Source organism: Ranitomeya imitator, chromosome 6 (assembly GCF_032444005.1).
Source record: "Ranitomeya imitator isolate aRanImi1 chromosome 6, aRanImi1.pri, whole genome shotgun sequence".
NCBI classification, from domain to species: Eukaryota; Metazoa; Chordata; class Amphibia; order Anura; family Dendrobatidae; genus Ranitomeya; species Ranitomeya imitator.
Window position 1 is genome coordinate 164,985,773 of NC_091287.1, and position 15,375 is coordinate 165,001,147.

Genomic DNA, 15,375 nt, shown 5'->3' on the forward strand with positions numbered 1-15,375 from the left:
ATCTGAGAAAGAGCAGAGGATTAAATAAATAAAACACCGGTTATACTTTTCTCACAAAGTTGTATATTAATCTACTCAGGGTTTTCTACAAGTTAATAAGACTAATAGAGTTGTACTAGCTTAAATTGTAGCAGCCATGTGAAGAGATTTTTCAGCAGAATGTCTATGCTTGCCTCGAGCTTCTCCTCTCTCCTCCTCTCTCCTAGAACTTTATGAACACTGTCAGTAATAGCAAAGTCTGTATTTACTGAAGGCAGGTATTAAGGTACCGTCACACTAGACGATATCGCTAGCGATCCGTGACGTTGCAGCGTCCTGGCTAGCGATATCGTCCAGTGTGACAGGCAGCAGCGATCAGGCCCCTGCTGTGATATCGCTGGTCGGGGAAGAAAGTCCAGAACTTTGTTTCGTCGCTGGATCTCCCGCAGACATCGCTGAATCGGCGTGTGTGACGCCGATTCAGCGATGTCTTCGCTGGTAACCAGGGTAAACATCGGGTTACTAAGCGCAGGGCCGCGCTTAGTAACCCGATGTTTACCCTGGTTACCATCGTTAAAGTAAAAAAACAACCACTACATACTTACCTACCGCTGTCTGTCCCCGGCGCTCTGCTTCTCTGCTCTGGCTGTGAGCACAGCGGCCGGAAAGCAGAGCGGTGACGTCACCGCTCTGCTTTCCGGCTGCCCGGCGCTCACAGCCAGAGCTGAGAAGCACAGTGCCGGGGACAGACAGCGGTAGGTAAGTATGTAGTGGTTGTTTTTTTTTACTTTAACGATGGTAACCAGGGTAAACATCGGGTTACTAAGCGCGGCCCTGCGCTTAGTAACCCGATGTTTACCCTGGTTACCGGCATCGTTGGTCGCTGGAGAGCTGTCTGTGTGACAGCTCTCCAGCGACCAAACAGCAACGCTGCAGCGATCCGGATCGTTGTCGGTATCGCTGCAGCGTCGCTGAGTGTGACGGTACCTTTACCAGTGAATTGAGTATACTGAGAATGAAAGATAAGAGAGAAGTAGACTTCTCTGATAAAATATATTACAAAGTTTCTTATTTTCACGTTGATTATTGATATATGGAAACAAAATAAAATAAAACAATGGTTACAAGTTAATTGCCAAAAGGAAACTCTTTAGAATCCAGTGTATACTCAGCCAGCTTTATCAGCGCATACTGTGCACACTGAAAGTGCAATGTGAATTCACTCTTATCATCAAGAGTAGGGATGTGTGGACCTGAACTTTAAAGTTTGGCATTCATACCGTTATTGTCCAGTGCTAAACAACAAGCACCGACTTTCCCCGAAAGTACCTTGCAATGTTGGAGTTCCGGGGGTAGTCTGTCACAGAGAGAGAGAATTTTCTGGTTCAAAAGTCCGGGTCCCCATTAATTTCAATGGGGTTTGGGTTCTAGTTCAAGTTTGGGTACAGATCTGGTACCCAAAATGAACTTTGAATCTTCCATGGATCCTCATCCATAATAAAGAGACCCTTCCAACACTCTGACTTTTTTTTGTAGTTAAAGCATAATGTTTGTATGATGAAAAGGTTCTGTATTTTGCAATTATGTTGGTGTTTTCGTTGCTCAGTTTTCAGAAATCACTGAATATACATGCATTTTTTTTGGAAGGATACAGTGGTCATCTATTAGAAGCCATTACTTAAAGGGGATGTCCATAGCTCGGACAGCCCCTACTCAATCCGTATGGTTCCCCATTATAAAATAACAACACTTACATTGATATCCGATGCAGTCCCAGCGGTGTCGGCAATGTCTCGCGTGTAACAGTGTGATTTCATGGGAACTCTGTGGCTAATTAGCGCTGGCTTCACACTCCCTGCATTCGGACAAATCGCTTACATCCAAAGGAAGTGAGCGCTGCTGCTCTCGCTCTTCCTTCGGATGTATGTGATACTCCCCTTTGAGATAATGGTTGTGGAAATTCACTGAAATGTTCCCCAAGATCCAATTTAAAAAGCTGTTCAGGGGCAAATATACCCTGTATACTAAGAAGAGATGAGCAGATCTTTTGAAATTCACTTTTGCAAAAGTTTCCCAAAAAGTTTGATTTATGCTAATAACTTTGCTCAAATCTCCATACTGGAAAGCTTGTAATTGCTTAGAAATTACATGTGGGGGAGAGAAGAGAGAGAGACCACAGCAAACCACAAGAGCTTACCCTCTATAAGAGAAAGAGTGAGGACCTCTCTGACCATAAGGGCTTGCAATTTACAGGACAGAGACAGGACTCCGCTGACTATAAGAGCTCACGCACTGTAGGAGTGAGAACCCAGTTTACCATAAGAGCTTACACACTATATGAGAGAGAGATAGGACCCTGCTGATCTTAAGAGCTTATGTGGCACCCAAGAGGGTCCAGTCACCACAGAGGTACTGAACCTCAGCCAGAGGCGTGGTACTCTGCTCTCGGGTAAGGACGTGGCATTACCCGGGAATCACACTCTAGCATCCAACACCACACCACTCCAGGCCAGGGGATCTGGGTGGACCCTATTGAGGGAGGACCTCATCTCAGGCTGGAGCTAGGTAGAGGGTGTGGGTGGAGTGTGACAGTTGGAGGAAAAGTAGTTAGGAGTTGGTGAGGAGAAGCTGAGGAGAGCAGATGTGAATGAAGAAGCACCTGAGATAGAAGGAGTCCTAGGGGCCAAGGAATCCACTCTGGGCACCCAAATCCATGCCGGCCATAGTTGGGTGGAACGACCAGGTCGCAGTGAGAGACCAGACCTAGACTAGTGGAGGAACTGCAAGTCTCAGCTAGCAAACCGGAGGCTGTGGTATCTGTATGTGCCACAGCCACATCTGCACACATTCGCTGAAAAGGCAGCCACATAGGGTCAAGGGGACCAAGAGGATATCACAAGACAGAACCCGAAGCTACTGGCTTGGGACAATGTATGTGAGGCGCAGGGCATAAGGGCAAAGCCAGTGCAGAGAGATGGCCAGGGAAGGTACACAAGAAAGGGAGTCTCGGTAAAGTGCACCCAAATTACCTGAGAGCTGGCTGGACCACAGACCCAGAGGACACAGCATCCGGCTGGAGACTGTAACCATCTGACTGTGAGTAAAGTGAGAAAGCTGCACCCTGCTGTGTCTTCAGAATAATTACTGCGCCACCTACCCTGCACTACAACATTCGCCATCATTGACGTTAACACTTTAACTGCCCTGGGGCCTAGCTCTACCCGTGGAGAGCTGTAACACCTCTGCTGTGTCACCAACTGCCCCAGTTGGACCTGAACCGCAGCATCGGCCATTTTCCTTATTGCCGAACACCACGGGTGTTATCACGAACTAATCCCCTATTAACTTTATTTCCCCTTCATTTCAATTTTCTTGGATGTCTAGGGCCACAGACCGGGTCACTGCTGCTGTGACAACCCCGGAAGAACCGTCGGACCCGGCCCGAGTACCCCACGGACCTAGCGGGCGCTCCACTTGCACTTTACAGGAGAGAGAGCACACTGCTGACCATAAGTATTTATACTCTACAAGAGAGACATAATCCCATTGTTCATAAGAGCTTACACTTTACAGGAGAGAGAAAGTGGATCCCATTGACCATGCAAGCTTACACATTATAGTAGAGAGTGATGCCTGCACTGACACCGCTGCTGCCTCATCACCAACGAAGCTACCGCCTCACCAACACTGGAGCTACCGCCTCACCAACACCGGAGCTACCGCCTCACCAACACCGGAGCTCCTGCAACCCTCAACCTACTGTCTCCTTCCCCATAATCCTGTAGAATGTAAGCCCGCAAGGGCAGGGTCCTCGCCCCTCTGTATCAGTCCGTCATTGTTAGTTTGTTTACTGTATGTGATATTTGTAACTTGTATGTAACCCCTTCTCATGTACAGCACCATGGAATCAATGGTGCTATATAAATAAATAATAATAATAATAATAATAGGACTCCAATGACCATAAGAGCTTATATTTTATAGTAGAGCGAGAAGACCCCATTAACCGTGCAATCATACACTTTATAGTTGAGAGAGATTTACTCAGTGACTCTGGAGATGGATTTAATACCCTAGTTACTGATCACCATTGTACAAGGTTTGGTAATCTGTAAGCCAGACCAATGCGGCAATTCAAAATGACGTTAGCCTGTGCTCTGGCACTTCATCAGTGTGGAAAATTTTGTGCCAGGCAAGTGTTTTTTATTAAACTGGGAATCAAATCTCAAAATGTTCGAATTAGCATGAAAACACGAATTTGACACAATTCTCTTTGCATCCGTCCGCATATCTCTAATATTAAGTTCAGCCTGTTGAGTTGCAGAGGGGCTTTCTGAGTAGGCTTTAATAGAATACTAGCACTCCACAATGTGAAACAATTGGTAGTCACTATAAACAAACGGATCACCATGCTTATGACAGTCCCATGTTTGCAGATGTACTTGGTTACGTGCATGTACTATTTTGTGTGACCAAATGTAATATACATGGGCATACATTTCTATGGATAAATCGGGACTGCTGAAAATGAGGATAGATAAAAACAGGAAAAGCAAAGGAAATATTCTGCAATAATAGCAACAGATGAGAGAATGATACAGGACATGGGAACATTTATACCATATAAAGTTCAAATCTTAATAAAAGATTCATGAAGTTTACATCATAAAAGAATAGCTGCATATAGAATTTTCCAGTGAAGACCCTCGACATGCTGTCAGCGGCCCATGTAAATTACTGTGATACAGCAGAGCTGCAGTTTCTTCTCTTTTCATGTCTACACGGTATGTCTTTTATGAGATAAGAGGCTATTCCCAGAAACCCACTCATCTGTTCGGCTGCTATTTTTATGTCTTATAGAAATGTGAATAAATTCACATGTCTAAAGTCAAGTTTATGGTAACTATGCGTTTGTGATGCTTCTTGTCACGACCAATGGTGTAAGTTAATATATGACTCGGAAATGTAATCACGAACATATTTCCATTTCAGGAAAAGATAAATATGCAGCAGAACTTTTATAAATTCTTCTAAAATTCTTATATCAGCTTACTGGCAGTAATAATGGTAAAATACACTTATGTGGGTTAGAAAACATCTTTGCTGATGGCATCAACAGAAAAAAGTTATTTCCCTTATGGTCTACACACCTTTCTTACAAGCAAATAAAATGATAAAGAGATATGAGATAGATTGATTTGGGCAGATTTCCTCTACACCTACACCTTCTCTCTCTGAAGAGGATGCTGCCATTCAAGGCTCACCTACATAGCAGCAGTCCAAACTCATCATAAGATCCTGTTACATGTAGGTGGTCCACTCAAACTAGGACCCCTAGAACAGCTCACCCAAACCCAACCCGACCAAAACACCAATCAGAGCAGCCTGACAAAAGCCAAAATCAGGAAGATGGTAGACGAGGGCCAGGAAAGGTATGTTAGTGGCTGGAGGAACGATATCACCTCACAGAAACTGAACATGTACCGGAGTCTACAGGGAAACCTCAGACTGGCCTCATACAGTATCTGGAGAAACTCCAGGGACCAGGACTCAAGAGACTGTAAGATCCTGAGCCGATATAGACCCATAGTCTGGCCATGTAATCCGGACGACAGAGACAGAGCTATAAGCCCAAGGAGGACAGACTGTGCCCACACTGTGACCTGAAGGTCATGGAGTATCAGACCCACTTTCTGCAACACTGCCCAAATATTCAGCAGTGAGGAATACTCACTTCAGGAGACTCTCCAACCTCTTCAGCTCCATGAAGGAGGAAGAGAAAACATATATCCTGCTGGGGGAAGAAGATAGCACAGTGGAGATAGCAGCACAGGATGTGAGCGCATGTCATAGGCTGCCAGAAAAAGAACTATGATATGTCATGGACTCCCATAGCACCTACCCTAGATATGCCCCCATCCATTCTACAGTCCAAACCCATCATCCCCCCAGTCACTATCCCTACTTTACACTAGTTTTGGCAGAACAAATGTGAATTTAGTCCTGCCAATAATGCTTCTTTGAATTTAAATTAAAAATTGATGGATAGATAGATAGATAGATAGATAGATAGATAGATAGATAGATAGATAGATAGATAGATAGACTAATGCAGGCATGTGGATATATAATGCTGCTTTTTAGTGCAGTTATATGACAGTTTCACCTACTTAACCACAACTTACAATGCAGGAACACTTAAGGCATTTGTTCCCTTCTGGCTGAAATTCATCTCCTTCTCTATAGTGTCGACCTTCATATACACAACCTGAAACAGACAGGAAGTGGTTAGGAAAGTGAAAGGCTCCACAGTACACAAGGCATCTTTTGATCATTGTTACATGTTATCTCCACTTCCTTAGGGTACCGTCACACTATAACATTTCGATCGCTACGACGGTACGATTCGTGACGTTCCAGCGATATCGTTACGATATCGCTGTGTCTGACACGCAGCAGCGATCAGGGATCCTGCTGAGAATCGTACGTCGTAGCAGATCGTTTAGAACTTTCTTTCATCGCTGGATCTCCCGCTGTCATCGCTAGATCGGTGTGTGTGACACCGATCTAGCGATCTAGCGATGCGATCCAGCGATGCGTTCGCTTGTAACCAGGGTAAACATCGGGTAACTAAGCGCAGGACCGCGCTTAGTTACCCGATGTTTACCCTGGTTACAAGCGTTAAACTAAAAAAAAAAAACAGCACATACTTACATTCTGGTGTCCGTCAGGTCCCTTGCCGTCTGCTTCCCGCACTATGACTGCCGGCCGTAAAGTGAAAGCAGAGCACAGCGGCTGTGCTTTCACTTTCACTTTACGGCCGGCAATCACTGAGTGCGGGAACCAGACTGCAAGGGACCTGACGGACACCAGAATGTAAGTATGTGCTGTTTGTTTTTTTTTAGTTTAACGCTTGTAACCAGGGTAAACATCGGGTAACTAAGCGCGGTCCTGCGCTTAGTTACCCAATGTTTACCCTGGTTACCCAGGGACCTCGGGATCGTTGGTCGCTGGAGAGCTGTCTGTGTGACAGCTCCCCAGCGACCACACTACGATTTACCTACGATCACGGCCAGGTCATATCGCTGGTCGTGATCGTAGGTAAATCGTATAGTGTGACGGTACCCTCAGGAACATCATACAATTAAATTGATCTTGGGGACAAAAGTACTTGTTATCTGTACATGCAAATTATATGGCTCTGTATATCTTAAGTATCTGGGTGGTCTCTTGTCATTGTAAGGATGAAGTAACAGGGTTGTAGTAAACCACAAAAACTATAACATTAATTGAACTACTGGCCAAATCTATTCTACAATCTATGGGTGTGTATAAGGCTACTTTCACACTAGCGTCGGAATCTCCCCGTCGCAATGCGTCGGGGAGAGATTCCGACGCTAGCGTTTAGCGCATTGCACAATGGAGGCAGCGGATGCATTTCTCCGGCGCATCCGCTGCCCCATTGTAAGGTGCGGGGAAGTGGGGGCGGAGTTCCGGCCGCGCATGCGCGGTCGGAAAAAGCGGTCCGTCAGGAGCAAAAAACGTTACATGTAGCGTTTTGTTAGGAGTCGAGTTTCCTCTGCTGCACAGGGGGAATCTCGATCCGTGTCTGCTGCGGTCTCCCATTCAGCATCGGCCGCAGTGGGGTCTGCTCAGCGGAGACGTCGCTCCCAGCTTCTCGCTGAGGCTGATTCGGTGCATAGGGTCACTACTGCCTTTTCTGGCTTTCCTATGGTACCCTGCACTGATCTGCGGCGAGCAGGCCTCTCTGGGACTAAGTCCTTATTTACACACACTGAGCATGCCCAGGGCAAGGTCTCCCATTGGAGGTCGAGGGTCACATGTTCGGTCACATGTTCAGGTACTGCAGCGCATCCCATTGGTCCTCCAGGAAGGTCCTGAAAGGGCAAAACTTTGGTAGCAGCTTCCTGTGCTGTAACTATATAAACTGCGCATGACCGCACGGCCATGCGCTAGTATCGTCTTTTGTCATATGCTTTGTGCCAATGTGGTCATGCGTTTGTATGTGTTCAGGGACCCGGCTGAAATAAGCCCCTAGAATGCTGGCACCTCCGGCGAGGAGATTGTGTATAAGTGTGTTCAGGGACCCGGCTGAAATAAGCCCCTAGAATGCTGGCTCCTCCGGCGAGGAGATTGTGTATGCATGCATGACCAATCACTGCTCACATCTGGGTAGTTGGCCTGTGCCTCTGTGAAAGTCTAACAGGGCACAGAGCCTGCCTCTCGCGGTTACTCTGTGAAGCTATTGGTATATACCGCCATATAGAGCCGCCATTATTTAGCAGCAGGTACTTTCCTGCACGGTGGATCCCGGGTTGCGAACGCACCAATTCCATTTAATAAACAATATATTTGGTGCGTTCCGACAGCCCTAACACGTTTTTTGCTCCCGACGGTCTGCAGAAGCACGACGCATCCGTCGCTCGACGGATGCGACGTGTGGCAATCCGTCGCAAATGCGTCATCAATATGTCTATGGGGAAAAAACGCATCCTGCAAGCACTTTTGCAGGATGCGTTTTTTCTGCAAAATGACGCATTGTGACGGATTGCAGAAAACGCTAGTGTGAAAGTAGCCTAACACTGCTTTTACACTGGCCAATAGATAATCCATCAGATATTATTGTTAATGACCCTTCATTCATGATAACTGCGCAATGTAAATGGATTGAGTGACTGAATGATGAATCATTAAGGCGAGCGAAAAAAATTCTCATTCATCTTTTAACCCCTTTACCCCCAAGGGTGGTTTGCACGTTAATTACCGGGCCAATTTTTACAATTCTGACCACTGTCCATTTATGAGGTTATAACTCTGGAACGCTTCAATGGATCCCAGTGATTCTGACACTTTTTTCTCGTGACATATTGTACTTCATGATAGTGGTAAAATTTCTTTGATATTACCTGTGTTTATTTGTGAAAAAAAACGGAAATTTTGCGAAAATTTTGAAAATTTTGCAATTATCCAAATTTGAATTTTTATGCAATTAAATCACAGAGATATGTCACACAAAATACTTAATAGGTAACATTTCCCACATGTCTAATTTACATCAGCACAATTTTGGAACCAACTTTTTTTTTGTTACGGAGTTATAAGGGTTAAAAGTTGACGAACAATTTCTCATTTTAACAACACCATTTTTTTTAGGGACCACATCTCATTTTAAGTCATTTTGAGGGGTCTATATGATAGAAAAGAACCAAGGGTGACACCATTCTAAAAACTGCACCCCTCAAGGTGCTCAAAACCACATTCAAGAAGTTTATTAACCCTTCAGGTGTTTCACAGGAATTTTGGAAATGTTTAAATAAAAATGAACATTTAACTTTTTTCACAAATGGACCCTAAAAGTTGTTGCACAATTTGTCCTGAGTATGCTGATACCCTATATGTGGGGGTAAACCACTGTTTGGGCGCATGGCAGAGCTCAGAAGCGAAGGAGCGCCATTTGACATTTCAATGCAAAATTGACTGGAATTGACATGGGACGCCATGTTGCGTTTGGAGAGCCCCTGGTGTGCCTAAACATTGAGACCCCCCACAAGTGACACCATTTTGGAAAGTAGACCCCCTAAGGAACTTATCTAGATGTGTGGTGAGCACTTTGACCCATTAAGTGATTCACAGAAGTTTATAATGCAGAGCCGTAAAAATAAAAAATCATATTTTTTCACAAAAATGATCTTTTCACCCCCAATTTTTTATTTTCCCAAGGGTACGAGAAGAAATTGGACCCCAAAAGTTGTTGTACAATTTGTCTTGAGTACGGTGATACCCCATATGTGGGGGTAAACCACTGTTTGGGAGCATGGCAGAGCTCAAAAAGGAAGGAGCGCCATTTGACTTTTTAATGCAAAATTGACTGGAATTGAGATCGGACGCCATGTTGCGTTTAGAGAGCCACTGATGTGACTAAACATTGAAACTCCACACAAGTGACACTATTTTGGAAAGTAGACCCCCTAAGGAACTCATCTAGATGTGTTATGAGAGCTTTGAACCCCAAGTGTTTCACTACAGTTTATAACGCATAGCCATGAAAATAAAAAATATTTTTTTTTCCATAAAAATTATTTTTCAGCCCCCAGTTTTATATTTTCTCAAGGGTAACAGGAGAAATAGGACCCCAAAAGTTGTTGTCCAATGTGTACTGACTACGCTGATACCCAATATGTGGGGGAAACCACCGTTTGAGCGCATGGCAGAGCTCAGAAGGGAAGGAGCGTCATTTGGAATGCAGACTTAGATGGATTGATCTGCAGGCATCACATTGCGTTTGTAGAGGCCCTGATGTAACTAAACAGTAGAAACCCCACACAAGTGACACTATTTTGGAAAGTAGACCCCCTAAGGAACTTAAATCACCAATAGACAACTATACCACATATTACGGGACATTAAGATATTATTAAATATATATAAGATCTTTTTATAATTTACATATCCCATGTGGAGACCCTATATTACGGACACATCCATAAACTACAGCGTTAATTCCCATAGGGAAAAGATGATGTACAAGTCCATTATAAAAAAGTATAAATCCTTTATTAGAAACTTTTAAAATACACAAAAAGACAAAATCAGGTGTATGGAAGTCACACTGAAAACAATACAATAACACCAGGGGCCCCACCCCCCACCAGTCAACCCACCATTTGTGGGTTGGGGGTTTATCTAAAATAAGAGTAGTATTAGAGTCACGCTATATATAGCTTTATTAATAGGTGGATATCTCCACATTACCTATCTGTGACTATCTATCTTGATTTGGACATATACGAGCCCACGTTGAAAAAATCCCATTAAAATTAGGAGGAGAGATATGCAGTATTAGCCCATGTTCCTTTGATCGGAGGTACACATGTACCATTCCTTGGCCGTCTACAGGTTACAACATGCTATTTGGTGCTTTATATGTGGTGGGATGACTGGTGGGGGGTGGGGCCCCTGGTGTTATTGTATTGTTTTCAGTGTGACTTCCATACACCTGATTTTGTCTTTTTGTGTATTTTAAAAGTTTCTAATAAAGGATTTATACTTTTTTATAATGGACTTGTACATCATCTTTTCCCTATGGGAATTAACCCCCTAAGGAACTTATCTAGATGTGTTGTGAGAACTTTGAACTCCCAAGTGTTTCACTACAGTTTATAACACAAAGCCGTGAAAATAAAAAATCTTTTTTTCCACAAAAAATTTTTTTTAGCCACCAGTTTTGTATTTTCCCAAGGGTAACAGGAGAAATAGGACCCCAAAAGTTGTTGTCCAATGTGTCCTGAGTACGCTGATACTCCATATGTTGAGGTAAACTCCTGTTTGGGCGCACAGAAGAGCTCGGAAAAGAAAGAGCACTGTTTTACTTTTTCAGTGCAGAATTGGCTGGAATTGAGATCGGACGCCATGCCGCGTTTGGAGAGCCCCTGATGTGCCTAAACAGTGGAAACCCCCCAATTATAATTGAAACCCTAATCCAAACACATCCCTAACCCTAATCCCAACGGTAACCCTAACCACACCCCTAACCTTGACACACCCCTAACCCTAATCCCAACCCTATTCCCAACCATAAATGTAATCCAAACCCTAACCCTAACTTTAGCCCCAACCCTTACCCTAACTTTAGCCCCAACCCTAACTGTTATTATTATTATTATTATTTATTTATATAGCACCATTAATTCCATGGTGCTGTACATGAGAAGGGGTTACATCAAAATATCACTTACAGTAAAGAAAACTAACAATGACAGACTGGTACAGAGGGAAGAGGACCCTGCCCTTGCGGGCTTACATTCTACAGGATTATGCAATACGGTCTGGCGCCCATACTTAGCCAAACGTTGAGGGGAGAAAATGAACTTTATTCCTGCTACCAACATTCTGGTTTAGTCACGGGGTGGTGCCGATGCTGGTTCAGTCACTGCTCTCAGCATAGAGAGTGGCTTCTGTAACCAAACCCCCTTGCCCTGACTGACAGCCGACCCTAATACAGAGCCAATGGCAGTCAAAAATCAAAACGCTGCTGGGGGAATAAAGTTTATTTCAGCGTTCCCTGCAGCATTTGGCTATGTGAAGGCGCCTGGCAGGTTAGTAACGCTATTCACCTGTAGATTAACCTTATATCTGCAGGTTAAAGGGAACCTGCCACCCCCCAGGGCCCATTAAAGTAAAAGAGCCACCCCCAGCAGCACCAAGACTGCACTCTGTGAAGGCGGCTGCCATGTCCATATCCCCAGGAATGCTGAAATAACGACTTTTATAACTTTCCTGCCATACCTCTATTGAGTCAGGGAGGCACGCCCTCCCCCCCGACCCGACCGCCCCGCAGCCATCCACCACCCCCCTCCGGCCCCCGGGCGCTGCCCCCCCCCACGATGCCACCGGCGCCCGCACTCCGCAACCAGCCCCCGGGCACGCGCCATGCGGCCCGCCCAAGGAACCCGCACCAGGCGATGAAAGGACACCGCGCCTACATGCAGCGGAGGTCCCAGATCCCGCCCCGCAGCGCACCACGATGCATCTACACTGTAGCCTTAACCCTAGCCCCAACCCTAGCCCTAACCCTAGCCCTAACCCTAGCCATAACCCTAGCCCTAACCCTAGCCATAACCCTAGCCCTAGCCCTAACCGTAGCCCTAACCCTTACCCTAACCCTAGCCCTTGCCCTAACCCTAACCCTAGCCCTAACTCTAATAATAGCCCTAACCCTAGCCCTAACGGGAAAATGGAAATAAATAATTTTTTTTAAATTTTTCCCTAACTAAGGGGGTGATGAAGGGGGGTTTGATTTACTTTTATAGCACTTTTTTAGCAGATTTTTATGATTGGCAGCCGTCACACACTGAAAGATGCTTTTTATTGTAAAAAATATTTTTTGCATTACCACATTTTGAGAGCTATAATTTTTCCATATTTTGGTCCTCAGAGTCATGTGAGGTCTTATTTTTTGCAGGACGAGTTGACGTTTTTATTGGTATCATTTTCAGGCACGTGACATTTTTTTATCACTTTTATTCCGATTTTTGTGAGGCAGAATGACCAAAAACCAGCTATTCATGAATTTCTTTTGGGGGAGGCGTATATATATATATATATATATATATATTAGGAATTTTTACAAAATTTTTTTACACGTGAATATTTTTTTTACACTATAACATTGCCCCGGGGGGGGTGGGCATCATGTTCTAGTGTAAGATCGGTGATTTGACACTTTGCTGTGCACTGTGTCAGATCAGCAATATGATGTGCACTCCTGGAGGCTTCCCGGCGCCTGATCTGAGCAGGTGCTGTGAAGCCACCTCCCTGCAGGACCCGGATGCCGTGGCCATTTTGGATCTGGGCCTGCTGCAGAGAGGAAGGAGGTAGGAGTACCTCGGAGCAACGCAATCATATCGCGTTGCTCCGGGGGTCTCAGGGATGCCCGCAGGGAGCCCCCTCCCTGCGCAATGCTTCCCTTTACCGCCAGAACACTGCGATCATGTTTGATCGCAGTGTGCCGGGGGTTAATGTGTCGGGGGCGGTCCGTGACCGCTCCTGGCACATAGTGCCGGATGTCAGCTGCGATAGTCAGCTGACACCCGGTCGCGATCTGCCGCGCTCCCCCCGTGAGCGCGGCCGATCGCATATGACGTACTATCCCATCGTTGGTCATACGGGCCCACCCCACCTCGACGGGATAGTACGTCACATGTCAGATAGGGGTTAAAAATTGTATTAGTTAAATGGAAATTTCTCATTCATTCAACAATTAGACTGGAAATAATGAGGACTGGAAGTTTAAGCCTTAAATAGGTATGACTTTCAGTGATTGGTTGATCATGTCGAAATAAAACTGTGAAATTGATTTTCAAACATTTTAGCTGTAACTCAATTACATTTTTTTGTACTGTTTTAATAGAAAGGTTTGTACCATACTTATAAATTAATATATTTTAAATATATAGAATGTATTATAGGATTTGAATGTTGAACACATTTACACTTCAGATTATCTTTGTGAACATAGTGCACCATGTACATACTTGGTGATGTTTTTTTTAATTGTCCACACTTACTTTTTGATACTGCATAATTCTTGGAAAGTGTCCAACTATGAAGGAACATATGAGGTTGCAGTGAAAAACTGTGTTTTGAACAGTCTAGTTCTTAGTGATGGCATGGCAAAATTTAATGTAATATTTAAATAAAGAATTTTTTTGTATTCAGAAGTGATGGATTACATATTTAAGGATATTATTGGATCTGACGGATTTCTTTTTAAGTTGCCTGCTGGGCTCCTTGCACTTCATTTGTTATGTGATGTGCACATGATATGGAAAGGTGAGATGCATTTTGCTATTTTTTTATTCCTGCAAAATGAAGGATCTAGTGCAGATCCTCAAGGGCTGCAAACAGGTCATGTTTTCAGGATTTCCTTGTACTGCACAGGTGATAATTTAATCACCTACGCACATAATGATTGCAGCACCTTGTGCAATGCTAAGGAAATCTTGAGAACAAGCATGGTTTGCGGCCCTCGAGGAATGCAGTTTGACACCCCTGGTCTAGTGTGATGTCTAGATTAATTTTGGGCCTTATCTGGGGTTCATGCGTAAAGTGTACTTATCTTTTTCTTTTTAATTAGAACTAGCTAAAGTGTCCTACAGATTAGTGGAGGTATTAGGACCTGGATCTCCAACTATTGCTCAAAAGCCACTCGGAAATGCATAGCTTATCAGACACAGAGTGGTGTTCAGGCTCATAGACTTTCTTTTGAACATGTACATCATTTTCTGTGCATACTGTGTCATAAGCTCAAGACTTGGATCCCCACCAATTTGCGGGCCATGTTAGGTAGTACCTGTTATTTAACAATAATGCAAATGATAGCTAATCTCTAATATAGGTCCATGACTTAAATCTGACATTATTTGGGGTCTGATCCAGGGGTCTGAATTTATTTGTGTTGCTATTAGTGTTGAGCATTCCGATACCGCAAGTATCGGGTATCGGCCGATACTTGCGGTATCGGAATTCCGATACCGAGATCCGATATTTTTGTGATATCGGGTATCGGTATCGGAAGTGTAAAATAAAGAATTAAAATAAAAAATATTGTTATATTCACCTCTCCGGCGGCCCCTGGACATCTGCGCGAGGAACCGGCGTCCGGCACGGCTTCTTTCTTCAAAATGCGCGCCTTTAGGACCTGTGGTATGACGTCCCGGCTTCTGATTGGTCGCGTGCCGCCCATGTGACCGCCACGCGACCAATCAGAAGCCGCGACGTCATTCCTCAGCTAAAGTCCTAGAATGAGCGCCTTTTAGGACCTGAGGAATGACGTCGCGGCTTCTGATTGGTCGCGTGGCGGTCACATGGGCGGCA

General features: G+C 44.5%; 1 protein-coding gene across 1 annotated transcript in view; it reads right to left on the minus strand.

Moving 5' to 3' along the window:
• Positions 1-15,375, minus strand: part of BMPER (BMP binding endothelial regulator) — a 398,089-nt gene that overhangs the window by 274,464 nt on the left and 108,250 nt on the right. Inside the window, exon 6 of the mRNA XM_069730267.1 lies at positions 6,165-6,247. Coding sequence (XP_069586368.1) covers positions 6,165-6,247 — 83 coding nt within the window. The remainder of the gene's footprint in view (positions 1-6,164; positions 6,248-15,375) is intronic.